At 64.9% G+C, this 20,300-nt stretch overlaps 3 protein-coding genes across 4 annotated transcripts; 1 reads left to right on the top strand and 2 right to left on the bottom strand.

Moving 5' to 3' along the window:
* Positions 1-146: 146 nt before the first annotated feature.
* On the bottom strand, positions 147-11,642 carry PAN2 (poly(A) specific ribonuclease subunit PAN2; the record flags this gene model as incomplete). The annotated part of the gene is made up of 24 exons (XM_062606206.1): positions 11,513-11,642; positions 10,430-10,720; positions 9,854-10,023; positions 9,639-9,759; positions 9,475-9,552; positions 9,125-9,392; positions 7,434-7,776; positions 6,929-7,025; positions 5,923-6,042; positions 5,184-5,303; positions 4,982-5,110; positions 4,664-4,863; positions 4,334-4,476; positions 3,978-4,084; positions 3,005-3,103; positions 2,778-2,854; positions 2,350-2,491; positions 2,107-2,244; positions 1,493-1,552; positions 1,319-1,409; positions 1,086-1,243; positions 847-990; positions 485-664; positions 147-368 (listed from the first exon to the last, which is right to left on the bottom strand). Coding segments are annotated over exons 2-24 (3,489 nt in total), but the record flags the coding sequence as incomplete, so codon positions are not given.
* A 749-nt stretch (positions 11,643-12,391) lies between these two features.
* IL23A (interleukin 23 subunit alpha) lies at positions 12,392-14,822 on the top strand. 2 transcript variants are annotated; one of them, XM_062606205.1, is made up of 4 exons: positions 12,392-13,300; positions 13,386-13,484; positions 14,363-14,488; positions 14,568-14,822. In XM_062606205.1, the coding sequence occupies exons 1-4, from the start codon at positions 12,803-12,805 to the stop codon at positions 14,709-14,711; spliced, it is 867 nt and encodes a 288-aa protein (XP_062462189.1). In that variant the 5' UTR covers positions 12,392-12,802; the 3' UTR covers positions 14,712-14,822. The 2 variants fall into 2 exon arrangements, with proteins under 2 accessions (XP_062462189.1, XP_062462188.1); XM_062606204.1 differs by having other exon boundaries at positions 14,565-14,822.
* Positions 14,779-20,275, bottom strand: LOC134157357 (signal transducer and activator of transcription 2-like; the record flags this gene model as incomplete). Its single annotated transcript, XM_062606208.1, has 10 exons — positions 14,779-16,106; positions 16,188-16,245; positions 16,346-16,534; positions 17,357-17,493; positions 17,560-17,648; positions 18,037-18,086; positions 18,169-18,307; positions 19,858-19,956; positions 20,026-20,109; positions 20,213-20,275. Coding segments are annotated over 10 exons (2,115 nt in total), but the record flags the coding sequence as incomplete, so codon positions are not given.
* Positions 20,276-20,300: the final 25 nt, after the last annotated feature.

The raw sequence follows: 20,300 nt of genomic DNA, 5'->3' as shown, positions 1-20,300 counted from the left end.
GTTAGGGAGGGGGTTTGGGATGGGGTTAGGGAGGGGGTTAGGGATGGGGTTAGGGAGGGGGTTTGGGATGGGGTTAGGGATGGGGTTTGGGATGGGGTTAGGGATGGGGTCAGGGATGGGGTTAGGGATGGGGTTAGGGAGGGGGTTTGGGATGGGGCCAGGGATGGGGTCAGGGATGGGGTCAGGGATGGGGTCAGGGATGGGGTTAAGGATGTTGTTAGGGATGGGGTCAGGGATGTGCCCCTCATCCCGCATCCAACACTGAAGCACTGACCAAGGAAATACCAGGCGAGGAAGCGCAGGGAGATCATCCTCTTCCTGGGGATGTGGAACAGGTAAACGGTGTCGATGACCTGGTCCTTGGGCACCTATGGAGCAGAGGGGGTGCTGCTGCCAGCACTGCGGGGCAGGGGGAGCCCTGGCCCTGCCACCAGGCTCCAAGCCCCACACCGAGCCCCCCCCCCCACCCTGTGCCCGCTGTCACCATGAGGTTGATGACACGGAAGTCCTTCTGCAGCCCGTGCCCCACAAACTTGACCCCCACGTCGATGAGGAAGCGCAGCTTCAGGTAGGTGGATTTGAGGGTGGTGAGGTGCTTGGAGGAGATCTTGGCATCCAGGTCTCCCGGCTTGATCCCCGAGTACTGGGTCAGGTAATCCACCACCTGCAGAGAGCAGTGCCCACTGTGGGGGCTGCCCCCTCCCCACTTGCCCTGCCTGCATCCCAAGGTGGGTGCTGGCATCATCGTGGGTGCCCCTCCATGGACCTGGTCCCTCCTGTGACCCCATGGGAGACGCAGAACGGGTCCACGTCCTTGGGGGGGAACCAGGCAGGGCCCCCCTTTACCTGCTCCTGTGTGGAGATGTAGTCGTCGATGAAGGGGACGCCCTCGTTGGGGCCCTGCCCGCGCACGCACGTGATCCTGGCCACCGACATCTGGCTGGGCTTGATGGTGGATTTGGTCCCATCGCTGCGCAGCTCGGCCTCCTCCTGCCACGGGGCGAGAGGAGACCTCGGTGCCACCCCCTTTCGGGGCTGCCCCTGCGTCCCTGCACCCCCTCCCCAGCACGGGGCAGGGACCCCACCTCGTTCAAGGTGACGAACTCGGCATCCAGCCCCACCAGGTCCCCTGCCTGCGGCATCTCGCTCAGCATGAGGGGGATGAAGGTGGCGTGGCACTTGCGCTGCTTGCGAGCCAGCGAGGCCTCCGCCAGCAGCACGCTGGCCTCGATGGGGTTCTTGACTGCAAGGGGAAGGGGGGTGAGGCCCGGGGGGCAGAGGCGCTGCCGCCGCGGCCGCTTCCAGCCCGGGCACTCACTGACGAGGTTGTATTTGGCGTTGAGGTTCCGCCGGGCATAGTAGAGGATGGCCGGGACCTTCCAGCTCATGTCGAACTGCACCGCCTCGCACTGCGGGCACGGGACAGGGTGTGGGGCTGGGAGCTGCCCCCCGTGGGGACCCACAGCCACCGCCTCACCCCACACACGCTCACCTTGTCCACGGGCTCGATGAGGAAGTCGTTGAAGAGGTACCACTGCTGGTGCGTGACGCCCTGCGGGCAGAGCACGGGCGCTGCCTTAGGGGGCCCCCCCAGCAAGGCAAAGGCAATGACTCCGCGGCCCCGTTACCAGGGAAAGAGGGACGTGAGGGTGCCATGTGGGAACTCCCACCCTTCCTGGGACACCCAGGGGAAATCCCTGCCCGCCCCGGGGCTGGCAGCCCGCACATGGAGCCCCGGGGCTGGGCAGGCAGAGCCTCTGCCTGACTCCAAGGCAAAACTCCACCGAGACGCAAGGCGGAAGAGGCAGGGATGCAGCCTTGACACACACTGGGAATTCCTGGCTCGGGCACCAGAGCAGCCCTGGCCTGGGGAAGGGAGGTGATGGCCCAGCCCCTACCTGGGGGGACAAGGAGAAGCGGGCAGGGTGCCCGCGAGAGGAGGAACCAACGTGGGGAAGAGTGGGAAGCGTTTTCCTTCCGCCCTTCCCTGCACCGGACGTGCCTCAGCAGCCCCGGGGCTCCGCACTGAGGCACCCGGGAGCGGCTCCGGAGCTGATCCTGCAGCAGGAGGCCAGCAGCACCCCCAGCAGCACCCATGCCCCTCACCTCCTTCCTTTGGTGATAGGTCTCTCCCACTTTGATGTGTCCCACCAGGCTGCCCCCGGTGCGGGAATCCAGGATGTGCACCACGGTGGCCATCAGGTCATAGACATAAACCGACTCGGGGTCCTCGGTGGGGCTCAGCTGCGGGGTTGAGCTCCATGCTTTCCACGCTCCCCCGAGGCCTCTGCCCCACAGCCCCACACGGAGGCGAGCACGGAGCCCCCGAGGGAGCTGCTCAGCCTTTACCTCCTCGTTCTCGCTCCAGTTGCAGACATCGAGCTCCTTGCTCTTGGTCAGCCTCATCTTGATGGCGTGCGGGATCCAAACGTTCTTCAGCTCCTCCACGGAAGGATACGGCTGCCCCGGCTCGGGGCTCCCCAGCTCCTTCCTGCACGGAGGAACGTGGAAAACCCGAGCTGGAGGAGTCCTGGGATGTCAGGCAGGATCCCACCCGGCCACAGGACAGGGAAGCCAGAGCCGCGCTGCTTCCCTATGGAGCAGGAGCTGGGAAAGGCCAATGGATGCTCCTGGGCCCAAGGGTATCCCAAGGGAACGTTCCAGGGTCACTCTCTGAGCACCACTGAGGAGCTGCAGCCCCAGAGGTGGCCCCGTGCTCTCTGGGACCCACAGAAGGCACCGCCGGTGTGGGGCAGAGCCCAGGCACAGGCACCTACCACTCCCCAAGGGAGAGCTCTTTGCCTTTGGGGATCTCAAAGCCTCCTCTCTTCATCAGGGCTCTCTGGAAGGCGAACTGGCAATGGAACACAGGCATCAGCATGGGGACGCAGAGAGGGGACAGCCCAGCACATCCCTTGGGACCAACGGAGCCCAGAGCGGGAGCAGCACCCAGGCCTGGCCACGCAGGCACCCATGGGTGCCCGGTGGGAGCCCCAGCGCCCACCTCAGCCTGCGTCCTCCAGAAGTCGGCCTCCTTGGAGCTGTTCACCTCGCAGTTGATGACCAGGACGTCGGGAAGGCAGCGGATGTTCCGTGTCTGGACCTGGGCAGAGAGCGGGACACGGGGTGGGGAGCACCCAAGGCCATGGAGCTCAGCGTGGGTTGGGTGCACGCTGCCTCCTCCCTGCTCTAGAGCTTCCCCCCCTGCCTGGCTGTGCCCTGGGGGCTGGAGGTGCTGCAGGGAACAAGGATCCTTCCCTTTGGGAGCTGTGGCCACATCCCAGGGCTCCCCCAGCCCAGGACCTACCCCGCAGCGTGCAGGACCCCAACCTCCAGCAGCCCCCCAGGATGTTCCCCAATGGAGACCCATGGGGTGCTCCCAGCCTCTCCCCACATCCCATGGGGTGCTCCCAGCCTCTCCCCACATCCCATGGGGTGCTCCCAGCCTCTCCCCACCACCCATGGGGTGCTCCCAGCCTCTCCCCACCACCCATGGGGTGCTCCCAGCCTCTCCCCACCACCCATGGGGTGCTCCCAGCCTCTCCCCACATCCCATGGGGTGCTCCCAGCCTCTCCCCACCACCCATGGGGTGCTCCCAGCCTCTCCCCACCACCCATGGGGTGCTCCCAGCATCTCCCCACCACCCATGGGGTGCTCCCAGCCTCTCCCCACCGCCCATGGGGTGCTCCCAGCCTCTCCCCACATCCCATGGGGTGCTCCCAGCCTCTCCCCACCGCCCATGGGGTGCTCCCAGCCTCTCCCCACATCCCATGGGGTGCTCCCAGCCTCTCCCCACATCCCATGGGGTGCTCCCAGCCTCTCCCCACCGCCCATGGGGTGCTCCCAGCCTCTCCCCACCACCCATGGGGTGCTCCCAGCCTCTCCCCACCACCCATGGGGTGCTCCCAGCCTCTCCCCGCCGCCCGTGGGGTGGCCCCACCCTCACCCCACAGCCCCTGGGGTGCCGGGAGCTCACCGTGGGCTGGTACTTCTCGCAGTTCTCACACCAGGCCTGGGTGTTCTGCTCCAGGCAGATGCTGCGCTTCAGGACCTGCGCAAACTCGTAGTCCTTGACCGCCTTCTCTGAAGGGGGAAAGGTCCCCATCAGCTCCCAGCACCCAAACCCTGCCCTGGGGGAGTCCTCGGGGCTTCCCCCGCCATTGAGAAGGTCAAGCCCCAAAGCTGCTTTCCAGCAACCAAAAGCTCCTCTGGGCACAGCCCCATCACCTATGGGGCTGCCACGGGCTCCTCCTCCCCGGGACCTCATCCCTAGGGATAACCAACCCTTCCCAGCGCCCGGGCAGCGTGACCCCCCCCTGCCCCGTGCGTTACCGGTGCTGTCGGGGTAGGAGAGGGTGAAGAGCAGCGTGGAGGACACCCGCACCGTCTCCTTGCCGCAGCGGCACATGCTGCAGTTCTCCATCTCGCAGCTGAAGAGCTGCCCGATGACCGAGCCCCCCGAGGAGCCAAAGGGGCTGCAGGAGCACAGAGCACCGGGCTCAGCGGGATGCCAACGATCCCTACGGAGCCAGCATCCCGGGTGCAGGACCAGAGCGGGCTGCGGCTCCCTGTGTTCCCTCAGGGCAAGCAAGCTCCTTCCCCAGCTACGGCTGAGCCCTCGGGAGCCTGCTTTGGTTCCTGCCCGTCCCCACGGGGACTTACGTGGTGCCAGCCCCCCGGTAGGCCTGAGGTCCCTCCTGCTCCTGGGTTTCCTGGTGCAGCTGGGTGAGGATGAAGCGGTTCCAGCTCTGGATCAGCCGGCCCAGGTTCACCTTCCCGGTGGCCTCATCCGAGTCGGCCAAGATGAGCCCCAGCGCCGAGGCCTCCGGGATGGTGCGGAAAGCCCGCAGGAAGTTGCTTCCCTATGGGATGGAGCAGGAGCTGCCCATCCCTGAGGTCAAGGGGTAGGAGCGTCCATGGGGCCTGAGGCCACCACCCGGCTCGTGGCGCTGTGGGACAGAGCTGAGCCTCCCCACGCACCTGGCAGGGGTCTCCTCGGGACAGGTCCAGCATGTGGAAGAGCAAGCCCAGCTCACAGCCCAGGCAGAATTCCTTCTGGCACAGGTGGTTCTGGACCAGGCACCGCACCGGCTCCAGGAAATACAGCACCTGCAGGGGGGGAAGAGTCAAAGCAGGGCCCGGAGCCGCCGCGCTGCGGGCAGGGCTGGGGGGCAGCCCCCACCTGGATCATGCAGTTGCAGTAGGCGTTGGGGATGTGGGGCTCCAGGCCTGCAAACAAGGTCTTGTTGTAATGCTTGAAGTCAAAGTCTTCCAGCCCCAGCTTGGAGTATTTGATGGTGACCTAAGGAGAGACGCAACGCGGTCAGCAGACACCTTCCCACGGCACCTGGGGACGCTCCCCATGGGGATACGGTGCTTCCTATGGGGATGTGGTGCTTCCCATGGGGATATGGTGCCTCCCATGGGGATGTGGTGCTTCCCATGGGGACACGGTGCTTCCTATGGGGATATGGTGTTCCCCATGGGGATACGGTGCTTCCCATGGGGATATGGCGCTTCCCATGGGGACACGGTGCTTCCCATGGGGATATGGTGCTCCCCATGGGGATACGGTGCTTCCTATGGGGATATGGTGCTCCCCATGGGGAGACGGTGCTTCCTATGGGGATATGGTGTTCCCCATGGGGATATGGTGCTTCCTATGGGGATGTGGTGCTTCCCATGGGGATATGGTGCTTCCCATGGGGATATGGTGCTTCCTATGGGGATGTGGTGCTCCCCATGGGGATATGGTGTTTCCTATGGGGATATGGTGCTCCACACAGGGATGTGGTGCTCCCCACGGGGATATGGTGTTCCCCATGGGGTTACGGTGCTCCCCATGAGGATATGGTACTTCCCACGGGAAGCAGCCCAGGCTGAGGGCTCCCATCCAGCCCCTTCCCTGCCCCAGGCACAACCTTCCTGTACTTCTTGGCCACCCTGTAGAGATGTGGCTCCTCCTCCCGCCCGATGGGGGACTCAGGCACTTGGCTGAAGCTGTCGAACTCGGTGTCCGTCTCTTTGAGGCGGTAGGGAATCTGGGAGGGGGAAACGGGAGGGAGGGAGGCTGAAGGCGAAGGGAAGCCCGGCGTGGGCTTTCCTGCTTCCTGGAATGAGTGAAGGAATGGGACTTGTCACTGGGGGAAATCACAGCGGCGCTGCGGGCAGGGCCGATGCTCAGCAGTGCTTTCCCAAGGGTGAGGGACGTGCCAGGAACCTGCACGCTGGAGAGCTCAGAGCCCTCTGACCACACAGTGAGTTATCCACACAGTGAGTTATCCACACAGTGAGTTATCCACACAGTGAGTGAGTTATCCACACAGTGAGTTATCCACACAGTGAGTGAGTTATCCACACAGCGAGTTATCCACACAGTGAGTTGTTATCCACACAGTGAGTTGTTATCCACACAGCGAGCTATCCACATAGCAATTTACCCATAGAGTGAGTTACCCATAGAGTGAGCTATCCAGGCAGCAGCAGGTGAGTTACTCACACAGTGAATTACCCATAGAGCAGTGACTGAGTTACTCATAGAGTTAGCTATCCATAGAGCTACCCATAGAGTAAGTTACCCACAGAGTGAGTTATGCATAGGGTTAGGGTTAGGGTTAGAGCTGCAACTGAGTTACCCACAGAATGAGCTACCCACAGAGCAGTGACTGAGTCACCCATTGAGTTACTCACAGAGCCACAATGGTTACCCATTGAGTGAGTTACCCATAGAGCAGTGACTGAGTTACCCATAGAGCAGAACCTGAGTTACCCCCCGAGCAGGGATTGCAGCCCAAGGGGAGTCTCCAGCCCTGCCCTCACGCACTGATCCTGCTCAGGGAAAGCTCTTCCCTTCAACCTCTCTGCTGCGCTGAGGGCTTGCTCCATCCTCCCCCAGCACAGAACCCCCCTGGTCCCCTCTGGGGGTACCTGGTTGCGGAGCTTGGTCCTGGGGTTGGGGGCGTAGCCGATGAACCCCACTTTCTTCATGGTGCGCAGGATCTCGGGGTCCACTGGGGGGGCTCGGCTGCAGAACACCGCAGGGCTCAGGACCACCAGGGCCATGAGGGTGCCCCCACCACAGAACCATGGAACGCTCTGGGTTGGACAGGCCCACCCAGCTCCAAGCCCTGCCACGGGCAGGGACACCTCACACGAGAGCAGGCGGCTCCTCAAACACTGCCAGGGATGGGGCAGCCCCAGCTTCCTCAGAACCCCATTCAAGGCCCTCACCCCCCTCCCAAGAGCTTCAGAGCGGAGCCAAGATCCCTTCCCACCGGGAAGATGGAGCTTGGGCCATGCCCTGCCCTGTCAGCACCCCCTAAGCCCCTCCACGGGCGCCGTGCACGCCGCAAGGCACATGAAGAGGAAGGGAAGTGCCGGCCCCGTGGAGGAGCAACCCCGCTGCCCAGGGCTGGGAGAGAGCGGGCATTACCGGGGGGCCGGGGCGGCGTTGGCAGCAGGCCAGTCGGAGAGCAGGGCGTCACTGGTCAGCGGCACGGGGATGAGCGAGAGCGGCACGAGGTCCTGGTGCCAGTCCAAGTGGGGCAGCGAGTCCACGAGGCAGGGCAGGGCGAAGTCGGTCTCCCGGGAGTAGGCGTTGAAGGTGAGGTCGGGGCTGTCGGCCCAGAGGTGGACGCAGCCCTCGGAGTCGCCGAAGGCCAGCGCCTGCTTGCTGGCCGAGACGTCGAAGGTCATGATGAGGGGGCCGACGGTGTTGACGTGGAAGATGTCAGCGGGGTTGGCCAGGCCCGTGGGCTCGCAGAACTGGCACTGCCCTGGGTGATGGGGGGGACACGGAGCCACGTGGCACCGGGGGACACGCGGGGACACCGAGCCCCTCTTGCTGATGGGGCTGTGGAACCGGGTGGGCAGCCCAGTCCCATGCTCAGCCAACCCCGTCCCATGCTCAGCCAACCCCGTCCCATGCTCAGCCAACCCCGTCCCATGCTCAGCCAACCCAGTCCCATGCTCAGCCAACCCAGTCCCATGCTCAGCCAACCCAGTCCCATGCTCAGCCAACCCCGTCCCATGCTCAGCCAACCCCGTCCCATGCTCAGCCAACCCAGTCCCATGCTCAGCCAATCCCGTCCCATGCTCAGCCAATCCCGTCCCATGCTCAGCCAACCCCGTCCCATGCTCAGCCAACCCCGTCCCATGCTCAGCCAACCCCATCCCATGCTCAGCCAACCCAGTCCCATGCTCAGCCAACCCCGTCCCATGCTCAGCCAACCCCGTCCCATGCTCAGCCAACCCCGTCCCATGCTCAGCCAACTCCATCCCATGCTCAGCCAACCCTGTCCCATGCTCAGCCAACCCGGTCCCATGCCCACCCAACTCCATCCCATGCTCACCCAACTCTATCCCATGTTCACCCTATGCTATCCCATGTTCACCCAACTCTATTCCGTGTTTACCCAACTCTATCCTGTGCTCACCCAACTCTGTCCCGTGTTCACCCAACTCTATCCCACGTTCACCCAACTCTATCCCATGTTCACCCAACTCTACCCCATGTTCACCCAACTCTATTCCGTGCACACCCAACTCTAAACCATGTTTACACAACTCTATCCCATGTTCACCCAACTCTATCCCATGTTCACTCAACTCTATCCCATGTTCCCCCAACTCTATCCCATGTTCACCCAACTCTATCCCATGTTCACCCAACTCTATCCCATGTTTACCCAACTCTATCCCATGTTCACCCAACTCTATCCCGTGTTCACCCAACTCTATTCCATGTTCACCCAGCTCTATCCCATGTTCACCCTATGCTATCCGATGTTCACCCTATGCTATCCCATGTTCACCCAACTCTATCCCGTGTTCACCCAACTCTATCCCATGTTCACCCAACTCTATCCCATGCTCACCCAACTCTATTCCATGTTCACCCAACTCTATTCCATGTTCACCCAACTCTATCCCATGTTCACCCAACTCTATTCCATGTTCACCCAACTCTATCCCGTGTTCACCCAACTCTATCCCATGTTCACCCTATGCTATCCCATGTTCACCCTATGCTATCCCATGTTCACCCTATGCTATCCCAACTCTATCCCACTGGGATTTGCCCCCGACCATGAGGCCTGGGGGGAACCTGCCCCGCTCACCGACCTGTCTGCGAGATGATGGCCAGGCGGGAGGTGTAGGTGGGGATGAAGCGGAGGAAGAAGGGGTCGATGTGGACCTGCAGGGGGGTGGTGGCCCTCATCATGCGCAGGTCGTAGACCTTGAGGAAGCGGTCGCAGGCCAGCCCGTTCATCCGGCTGGAGAAGCCGCACGTCACCAGCAGGTTCCCGTGGACGTCGAAGTCGGACAAGCTGCCCGAGTAGGCGTCGAACTCGTGCTCCACCACAAAGGTGCGCAGGTCCCGGAGGGAGACCTGGCAGGGCAGGGTGAGGGTGCTGGCAGCTCCCCGAGCACCGGCTCCAGGGGACCCTGCGTCAGGCTGGGGCTGCGGGTACCTTCCCTGAGGTGTGCCCGCAGAAGAAGAAGCGGTTCGATTGCCTCATGATGGTGATGCCGGGGACCTCCACCGTGTACTGGGAAGGGGGCACAAGAGAGGGGCTGAGCAGGGCTGAAGGCCGGCACACGGCACCTCCCGACGGCGGGGAGCAGCCCCCAGCACCTTCTGCGTCTCCTGCACGGTGTTGAGGTCTATCTCCAGGACGTGGTTCTGCAGGCCGGCCACGAGCAGGGTGCTGCTGTCGGTCAGCAGGAGGCTGTGCATGTCCTCGGACTCCTCCATGCTGCACGGAAAGGGCACTGCTCATAGAGCCAAGCTGCCCCCAGCGGGGCTGGGACCCCCCCCCGCAGCACGGCGCAATGGGAGGAGGCACTTACAGGTAGTCGAAGATGATGAGGCCGCCGCGGGACATGTACTTGAGGTTGGTTTTGGTGAGGAAGAGGACGCCGTTCTCCAGGCTCTGGATCTGGCGGATGTCGTCGCTGCTGTTCACTTGGAAGGAGGAATACCTCTCCAGCGTGGGGCCAAAGAAGGAGGTGGCGTGGCCCTGAAAGCACCGGGGATAATGGTGAGATCCCCCCTCCGAGATGGGACACGGTGCTTTCAATTCCAGGAAGAGGGACGCTTCCTGCCCCTGTGGGCCTTGGAAACCCACTTGGGTTTGTCCCTTTCAGGCAGGTTCATAGACTTGTGGAATGCTTTGGGTTGGAAGGGACCTTAAAGCCCATCCAGATCCATGGGCAGGGACACCTTCCACTGGAGCAGGGTGCTCCGACCTGGCCGTGAGCACTGCCAGGGAGGGAGCATCCAAACCTTCTCCGTTCATCCCACCCCAGCGCCCCAGCGCCCTCACAGGGAAGAACCTCTCTAGATCCAAGCTGAACGTCCCCTGCTCCACTCTGCACCCATCACCCCTTGTCCTGTCCCCCCAGTGGGGGTCCATGGGCACCTACCCCGTGGTTCCCCACCCACAGCATCTCCTCGTGGAGGTCGAAGTGGGAGACGGAGACGGGCACCCCCACTTCGGACACGGCCGTGTGCAGCTCGCTGTAGACGCCCTCCATGAGGTGCACGGACTCCGGCACCGGGAGCCCCTCCAGCGGGACCCCCTCAGCATCCAGCTCCACGTTGGGCAGGAGGCTGGGGTTGAGGTGTGGGTCCAGGACCGGGTCCAGCGCCGGGTGCAGGGGGGCAGCGTAGTCCGCGAGGGAGGGGTTGAGCCCCTCGAAGTTCATGCTGAAAACCTTTGGAGCAGAGGGAGGACTGCGTGGGGCTGGGAAACACCGGCATCCGGCTGGGACCAGCACCGGGGCAGCACCAGACCCACACCGGCAGCACCGGCAGCACCGGACCCACACCGGTAGCACCAGGACAGCACCGGACCCACACCGGTAGCACCAGGACAGCACTGGATGCACACCGCCAGCACCGGACCCGCACCAATAGCACCAGGAAAGCACGGGAGCCGCACCAGTAGCACCGGGACAGCACGGGACCCGCACCGGCAGCACCGGGGCAGCACTGGACCCACACCGGTAGCACCAGGACAGCACCGGACGCACACCGCCAGCACCGGCAGCACCGGGACAGCACGGGACCCACACCAGCAGCACTGGGGCAGCACTGGACGCACACCACCAGCACCGCGGCAGCACCGGTCCCGCACCGGTAGCACCAGGACAGCACTGGACGCACACCGGCAGCACTGGGACAGCACCGGACCCACACTGGCAGCACAGGCAGCACTGGACCCACACTGGCAGCACCGGGGCAGCACCGGACCCACACCGGCAGCACCGGACCCGCACCGGCAGCACCGGGGCAGCCCCAGCAGCGCCCCCGCGGGGAACCGGACACCCCAAGCCCCGCCTCACCGCCCCCCCCCCCTCCCCGCGAGGCACGGGGCCAGCTCCGCTCCTGTCTCCGTTATCTCGGCGGGGCCGGCACCGGCCCCAGGCCGCTATCAGCACCCGCAGCCCCGGGCGGGTCCCCGCTGGCCCCGAGCCGTTCCCCAACCCCCCCGCGCCCGCCGTTACCGAGCTGGGCCCGGGCTCGTCCCGCTGCGCAGCCACGGCCGGGCCGGCGCCGCCGCCGTCGCTATGGCAACCGCGCCCCCCGCGCTCCTGCCCGGTGCACCGGCTGGCGGCCCGGGACCGGAGGACCAATGGCGACGCAGAGGCGCGAGCGCTGGCCAATCAGCGCCTGAGTGAGGCGGGACTAAGCGGTGGTGTGCGGGACGGCGCGGCGGAGAGGACAAAAAGGATGGCACCGGACGTAGCGGAGTCCCCGACTGTCCGCGGATGCTCCGCGATGTCCTGCGCTGCTCCCGAACATCCGCAGCTCCCCACCGTGCCCCACCGTGCCCCACCGTGCCCCACCGTGCCCCACTGTGCCCCACCGCGCCCCACCGTGCCCCACTGTGCCCCGCCGTGCCCCACCGCGCCCCACCGTGCCCCACTGTGCCCCGCCGTGCCCCACCGCGCCCCACTGTGCCCCACCGCGCCCCACCGTGCCCCACTGTGCCCCGCCGTGCCCCACCGTCCCCCACGGTGTCCTACCGTGCCCCACCGTGCCCCACTGTGCCCCACAGTGCCCCACCGTGCCCCACCGTGCCCCACAGTGTCCTATCGTGCTCCACAGTGTCCTACCGTGCCCCACCGTGCCCTACAGTGTCCTGCCGTGCCCCACAGTGTCCTACCGTGTCCCACCGCACCCCACAGTGCCCCACCGTGCCCCACAGTGTCCTACCGTGCCCCACAGTGCCCCACCGTGCCCCACAGTGTCCTACCGTGCCCCACCGTGCCCCACGGTGTCCTACCGTGCCCCACCGTGCCCCACCGTGCCCCACGGTGTCCTACCGTTCCCCACGGTGTCCTACCATGCCCCACCGTGCCCTACGGTGTCCTACCGTGCCCCACCGTGCCCCACAGTGCCCCACCGTGCCCTACAATGTCCTACCGTGCCCCACCGTGTTCCCTGAGGTCCCCAAGCCAAAGCACCGTACCCGGTCCGTGATGCTGCCACCCGCCCCGTTCACCCTCCCCGGCCGCCCCTTCCCGAGCCTCCCCGCTCCCCGCGCTTGAGGCGCGCCGGGTGCGAGCCCCCGTGCCCGGGGAAGGCCGGGGGCAGCCCCGCCGGGCGGGAGCAGGAAGCGCCCGGAGCCGCCCCGTCGGGGCCGCCGCGATTGCGGCTCCGCGGGCAGCGCGACCCGGCCGGGCTGCGGGGCCTGCGGGGGGCGAGGACGGGGGAAGCCCCGGGAGCCGCTGTTGCTGCGATGGGGCCGCCCCGGCCGATCACGGAGGTAGCGGGGGACAGCGGAGGGGACAATGCGGGACTGCGGGGGTCCCGTCCCACCCGGTGCGCTCGGGGTGGGGGGGGAGGCCCCGGTCCCGCCCGTGCCGCTGCCGCCGCGGAGCCGCCAGGAACTGCCCTGGGTTTTCCTGCCCGTCCGGTCCCGTCCCATCCCGGCGCGGGGCCGGGCCCGGCGGGGCGCAGCCCGGGGACCCCGGCCCGGTATCGGTTCTGCTTTCGGGGGAGGCGGCGATTTCGCAGTAACGGGGGGCGGGTGCCACCTGCCCCGGGGATTCCCCACCTGCCGCCGCCCCATAAGAACCCGGTGGCGGCGCCGGTGGCGGCACCGACCCGCCATGGACCCGCTCCGACGCCTCTGCCTCTGCCTCCCGCTGCTGCTGCTGCTGCCGGCGCCCGCGGCCCCGGCCCCGGCCCCGGTCCCGGTCCCCGGCCCCAACTGGGCCGCCTGCAAGAGCCTCTCTCGGGAGCTGTCGGGGCTGGTGGCGACCCTCAAAGAGCCCCACGGAGTCCTGGTGAGCGCGGAGGGGGGGGCTCGGATGGGGGGGGCAGGGGGTGCCGGGGGACGTGGGGACCTCATTGACCCCCCCCCGCTGCCAGGAGGACACGCACCTGAGCGAGGAGGACCCCAAGAACTGGCCCCCCCGGATCCGCTGCAGCGACGCCTGCGACCCCTCCAATCTGGACACCAACAACACGGTGCATGGGGTGCTGGGGGACAACGGGGGCCTGAGGGGGTCCCATGGGTGCTGGGGTTTGTGCCTGGGGTCCAGAGGTGCGCGGGGATCCCAGGGATGCTGAGGGATGCATTTGGGGTTCCCGTGGGTCCTGAGGGTGCCAGGGATGCAGTTGTGATTCCTATTGGTGATGGGGGTCCCAGTGATGCTCAGAGATGCAATTGGGGTTCCCATGGGTGCTGGGAGTTCCAGGGATGCACTTGGGATTCCTATTGGTAATGGGGGTACCAGGGATGCTGAGGGATGCAGTTGGGGTTCCCGTGGGTGCTAGGGGTCCCAGAGGTGCTGAGAGATGCAATTGGGATTCCCACTGTTGATGGGGGTCCCAGGGATGCAGTTGGGATTCCCATGGGTTCTGGGGGTCCCAGGGGTGCACTTGGGATTCCTATTGGTGATCGGGTTCCCAGGGATGCTGAGGGCTGTGCTTGTGATTCCCATGGGTCATGAGGGTCCAAGGGGTGCAGTTTGGATTCCTATTGGTGATGGGGTTCCCAGGGATGCTGAGGGCTGTGCTTGTGATTCCCATGGGTCATGAGGGTCCAAGGGGTGCAGTTTGGATTCCTATTGGTGATGGGGTTCCCAGGGATGCTGAGGGATGTGCTTGTGATTCCCATGGGTCATGAGGGTCCCAGGGGTGCAGTTTGGATTCCTATTGGTGATGGGGTTCCCGGGGATGCTGAGGGATGTGCTTGTGATTCCCATGGGTCATGAGGGTCCAAGGGGTGCAGTTTGGATTCCTATTGGTGATGGGGTTCCCAGGGATGCTGAGGGATGCACTTGGGCCCCTCAGGGGTGCCGGGGGATGTGCGCGGGTCCCCTCTCACCCCCCTGTCCCCGCAGCGCTGCCTGCACCGCATCCTCCAGGGGCTGCAGCACTACCGGGACCTGCTGAGCTCCGACATCTTCACCGCCCGGCGCCTGCCCCCGCTGGAGGCCGCCCTGGAGCAGCTGCTGGGGCTGGTGCAGGTGAGGGGATGGGGGCCGGGACCCCCGCCGGGAGCCCCCGCACCCCATCAGCCCCTTAACGCCGCTGTCCCCACAGAAGGAGCCCGCCCGCCCGCCCCGGCGCCCCATGGCCCGCAGCGAGCCCTGGGCTCAGCCCCTGCTGCAGCGCCTGGCGCTCCAGCGCCTCCAGTCCTTCAGCACCATCATGAGCCGCGTCTTCACCCACAGCGCCGGCCCCCGCTGAGGCCCGGGGGGGGGGCCCGACTATTTATTCCCCTCCGGAGGGGTTATTTATGTGCTGTTGGACGCTATTTATCGCGGGTATTTATGGGTTGCGAATAAAGGGCTGAAGGAGGCGAGCGGCTCCGTGCGTGCGGCACAAACCCGGGTAGGAAGAGAGGATGAGGTTTATTTACCGGGGGGGGGGGGGCGTCACTGGAAGTCGTTGGCATCGATGTGGAGCGGGGGGAAGTCGGTGCTGAAGAGGGACCCGACGGCAGCGGGCAGCGCCGCGTCCTCGGGCTGCGGCAGGAACGGGTCGTGGGCATCCAGGAGCGCGGCGCTGCCTGCGGGGGGCGGCCGGAGCTCAGCGCCGAAGGGGCGCCCCTGTCCCCTCCGGCCCCGGCACTCACCCTCCAGCCCCGGGCCCGGGCCCTGCCCCTCCGCGGCCTCCAGGGCGCTGGGCATCAGCTCCGCCGCTTCCAGCGCTTCCAGGGTCCCCGAGCCCTCTGCGAGCGACTGCAGGAGCTCCTGCATGTCCAGGCTCCCGGGCAGCGGCTCCAGGTCCCTCAGCTCCGGTGGCAGCGGCCCCGGCTCCTCAGGGACCAGCAGCGGCTCCACAGCCCCTGACACCAGCTGCAGCATCCCCGCATCCCCGGGCACCGGCTGCAGCATCCCCGCATCCCCGGGCACCGGCTGCAGCATCCCTGCATCCCCAGGCACCGGCTGCAGCATCCCCGCATCCCCGGGCACCGGCTGCAGCATCCCCGCATCCCCGGGCACCGGCTGCAGCATCCCTGCATCCCCAGGCACCGGCTGCAGCATCCCCGCATCCCCAGGCACCGGCTGCAGCATCCCCGCATCCCCAGGCACCGGCTGCAGCATCCCCGCATCCCCGGGCACCGGCTGCAGCATCCCCGCATCCCCAGGCACTGGTTGTGGCATCCCTGTATCCCCAAGCATTGGCTGTGGTATCCCCATGTCCCCGGGCACGGGCTGCAGCATCCCTGCATCCCCGGGCACCGGCTGCCCTCTAGGCACCACTTGCAGCATCGCCACAGCTCCCGGTCCCGGCTGCAGCATCCCCTGGCCCTCGGGGATGAGCTGCAGCACCAACTGCGGCTCCATGCTCCCAATGCCCGGCTGCAGCACCTCCAAGACCCCTGATGCGACCTGCAGCGGCTGCGATGGCTCCAGGCCTGGGGGCTGTGGCTGCAGCAGCGCAGGGCTCGTGGCCATCACCTGCACTGTCCCTGGGCTCGTGGGCTGCGCCGATCCCCGGTTCTCAGGCACGACCTGCAGCATCCCTGGCTCCCTGGGCTGCTGCGCCCCGGAGCTGCCAGGCTGCAGCTTCAGCGTCTCCAGGTTTTCCGTGGCTGTCACCAGCTCCTCTTCTGTCTGCCACGACTCATTGGCCTGCCTATGGGAAGAGATGCAGGGTTGAGGCTATGGGGGGGACACAGGGGGACCCCCATTGCCACGTGGCATCGCCCTGCCCCACCTGGAGGACACGCGGATGAGGCGCCGGTTCAGGTACTTCTTCTGCTCCATCAGGTTCCCTGCGGGCAACAATGGGATGTCGGGGGGGGGGGGGTGTGCTGCAGACCTCAACACCTCAACACCCCCCCCACGTTGTCCCACCCCACATCGGGGCCGTACCCTCCTCCCTCTTGCTGTAGTAGGGCCCGAAGGCTTCGTCGCGGGGGATGTTGGGGTGCAGGAACTGGAGCGGGTTCTCGGGGACGTTCTCCTCCACCAGCAGCTGGTAGTCACGGATGATGTCGGGTAGCGCCAGGGACACCAGCTCGGCCGCAGTGTAGGGGACCACGGCGCGGAACGCGGGGGGCCCTATGGGGAGGAGGCTGTTGCTGTGGGATATGGGGATACCCGTGTGGGGACCCACTATTGGGATATGGGGATAGCCCCTATGGGGACCCACTATTGGGATACAGGGATATCCTGTATGGGCATCCACTATTGGGATACAGGGATATCCCGTATGGGGACCCACTACTGGGATATGGGGATATCCCGTATGGGGACCCACTATTGGGATATGGGGATATCCCGTATGGGGACTCACTATTGGGATATGGGGATATCCCGTATGGGCACCCACTATTGGGATACGGGGATATCCTGTATGGGGACCCACTATTGGGATATGGGGATATCCTGTATGGGGACTCACTATTGGGATATGGGGATATTCCGTATGGGCATCCACTATTGGGATACAGGGATATCCTGTATGGGGACCCACTACTGGGATATGGGGATAGCCTGCATGGGGACCCACTATTGGGATACGGGGATATCCTGTATGGGGACCCACTATTGGGATACAGGGATAGCCCGTATGGGGACCCACTACCAGGATGTGGGGATATCCCGTATGGGGACCCACTACTGGGATATGGGGATATTCCATATAGGCACCCACTACTGGGATATGGGGATAGCTCCTATGGGGACCCACCACTGGGATATGGGGGACCCACTATTGGGATATGGGGGTAGTCCATACGGGGACCCACTATTGGGATGTGGGGATAGCTCCTATGGGGACCCACTACTGGGATATGGGGGTAGCCCATATGGGGACCCACTATTGGGATGTGGGGATAGTTCCTATGGGGACCCACTACTGGGCTATGGGGGAGCACTCACCGCTCTCAGGATGCTCCACCCAGGTGCAGGTGACCCCCCCCAGGATGCTCTCACTGAACCGGATCAGGAACGTCCCCGTCCTCTTCCCCTTCAGCAGCTTCTTCTCCTGCTTCCGGCTCACGAAGCCCAGGATGAGCCTGGGGGAGGCCCCGTCAGCACCCCCCAGGGACCCCCCCATTGATTCCCCCCCCCCAGCCCCTTACCCATCCTTCCAGAGCTGCTTGAGGTGCTCCTGGAGCAGCCCCAGGATCCCGTCCAGCCAAGCCCAGAAGGAGAAGCCAGCGGCACCATCCTGCAGGGAACAGGGGGGCCATGGGGGCCATAGGGGGCTATGGGGGCTATAGGGGTTATAGGGGGACTATGGGGGGCAATGGGAGGCAATGGGGGCCATAGGGGGCTATGGGGGGCAATGGGGGGCTATGGGAGCCATAGGGGGCTACGGGGGGCAATGGGGGACTATGGGGGGCAATGGGGGACTATGGGGGGCAATGGGGGGACTATGGGGGGCAATGGGGGGCTATGGGGGCCATAGGGGGCTTTGGGGCTATGGGGGACTATGAGAGGCAATGGGGGGACTATGGAGGGCAATGGGGGGCTATGGGGGCCATAGGGGGCTATGGGGGGGCTATGGAGGGCAATGGGGGGCTACGGGGGAGCTATGGGGGGCAATTGGGGCTCACCTTGGAGAACTTGGTCCAGCTCAAGGTGCTCTCTGGAGATGGCTTCGAGCCTTGGGGGGGGGAGCGCAGGGTGAGGGGGGCAGGGGTGGGGGGCAGGGCTGAGGGGGGTGTCGGGGCCCGGCCCCCCCGTACCGAAAAGCTTCTCGGCCAGCATGAGGAGGTGCTCCCGGGCCAGGCCCCGCTCGGCCACGCTCTGGAACTGCCAGCTCAGCACCTGCGCCAGCAGCGGCCACGGCGCCGCGGGGGGGGCCGAGAAGAACTGGAACTGGGGCTCCTGTGGGGCGGGAGCGGTGGCATGGGGAGGGGAGAGGGAGCGGGGAGGGGAATGGGATGGAGGAGAGGGATGGGGATGGAGGAGAGGGATGGGGATGGAGAATAGGGATGGGGATGGAGAATAGGGACTGGGGTGGAGAATAGGGATGGGGATGGAGAATAGGGATGGGGATGGAGAATAGGGACTGGGGATGGAGAATAGGGACTGGGGTGGAGAATAGGGACTGGGGTGGAGAATAGGGATGGGGATGGAGAATAGGGACTGGGGTGGAGAATAGGGACTGGGGTGGAGAATAGGGATGGGGATGGAGAATAGGGACTGGGGTGGAGAATAGGGATGGGGATGGAGAATAGGGATGGGGATGGAGAATAGGGATGGGGATGGAGAATAGGGACTGGGGTGGAGAATAGGGATGGGGATGGAGAATAGGGATGGGGATGGAGAATAGGGATGGGGATGGAGAATAGGGACTGGGGTGGAGAATAGGGATGGGGATGGAGAATAGGGACTGGGGTGGAGAATAGGGATGGGGATGGAGAATAGGGATGGGGATGGAGAATAGGGATGGGGATGGAGAAGAGGGATGGGGATGGAGAATAGGGACTGGGGTGGAGAATAGGGATGGAGAATAGGGACTGGGGATGGAGGAGAGGGATGGGGATGGAGAATAGGGATGGAGAATAGGGACTGGGGATGGAGAATAGGGATGGGGATGGAGAATAGGGATGGGGATGGAGAATAGGGATGGGGATGGAGAATAGGGATGGGGATGGAGAATAGGGACTGGGGTGGAGAATAGGGATGGGGATGGAGAAGAGGGACTGGGGATGGAGAATAGGGATGGGGATGGAGAAGAGGGATGGGGATGGAGAATAGGGACTGGGGTGGAGAATAGGGATGGGGATGGAGAATAGGGACTGGGGTAGGGAATAGGGATGGGGATGGAGAATAGGGATGGGGATGGAGAATAGGGATGGGGATGGAGAATAGGGACTGGGGATGGAGAATAGGGATGGGGATGGAGAATAGGGATGGGGATGGAGAATAGGGACTGGGGTGGAGAATAGGGACTGGGGTGGAGAATAGGGATGGGGATGGAGAATAGGGACTGGGGTAGGGAATAGGGATGGGGATGGAGAATAGGAATGGGGCTAGAGAATAAGGATAGGGAATAGTGGTAGGAACAATGACAGGGAACAGGGATAAGAACTGGGAGAGAGAATAGGAATGGGGAAGAGGGAACAGGGATAGGGAACAGGGATAAGGACTAGGAGAGAGAATAGGGATAGGGAATAGGGAACAGGGAGAGGGACTGGGACAGAGAATAGGGACTGGGATAGAGAATAGGGATAGGGAACGGGGATAGGGACTGGGACAGAGAACAGGGATAGGGTACAGGGACATGGAACAGGGACTGGGACAGGGGCAGAGCACAGGGATAGGGACCAGGACTGGGACCAGGGAGATGCACTGAGGCAGAGCACGGGGGGCAGAGCCCTGCACCAGGCACAGGGGGCCAGGGCCATGCTGGGGGGGGTCCCACTTGCCTTAGGGTCGGGGCTGAGCATGTTGAACCAGAGGATGGAGGCCCATGCGCTGGAGAGCTGGCTGTTGTTGGAGATGATGACGAAGGGCAGCGTGGAGGTCTGCGGGGAGAGCAGGGCTCAGGCTGCACCCCCGGCCCCCCCCGGCCCCCCTCCGGCCCCATCGCTCACCTCCAGCTCCAGCTCCAGCCCGCAGTACGCGTACGCCAGCGTGAAGGTGATGAGGTGCAGCTCCTCCGTCACCACCAGGGGGCCCTATGGGGCAACGGGGTGGGGTGGGGGGGGTGTCACCGTGGGGCACCGGCCACCCCCATTGCCCCCCATTGCCCCCCATTGCCCCCCAGCAGCCTGCACCCACCTCGCCGCCGCCTTTGCTGCCCTTGCCGGCCCGGCTGTCCTTCTGCTCCTTCAGCGTCTGTGGGGCGGGACAGGGTCAGGGGCGGCGT

This window comes from Pezoporus occidentalis, unplaced genomic scaffold (assembly GCF_034315485.1).
Source record: "Pezoporus occidentalis ecotype Australia unplaced genomic scaffold, CSIRO_AGI_Poc_V1 ctg946, whole genome shotgun sequence".
Classification (NCBI taxonomy): Eukaryota; Metazoa; Chordata; class Aves; order Psittaciformes; family Psittacidae; genus Pezoporus; species Pezoporus occidentalis.
Note: the sequence above shows the minus strand (reverse complement) of the source record. Positions and strands in the feature narration are given on the sequence as shown.

Bases quoted from the DNA above. Each gene is read 5' to 3' on its own strand.
- IL23A (XM_062606204.1), top strand. From the start codon at position 12,803: ATGCGGGACTGCGGGGGTCCCGTCCCACCCGGTGCGCTCGGGGTGGGG. The intron at 13,301-13,385 runs GTGAGCGCGGAG...CCCCGCTGCCAG, and splicing joins AAGAGCCCCACGGAGTCCTG to GAGGACACGCACCTGAGCGA. The intron at 14,489-14,564 runs GTGAGGGGATGG...CTGTCCCCACAG, and splicing joins AGCTGCTGGGGCTGGTGCAG to AAGGAGCCCGCCCGCCCGCC.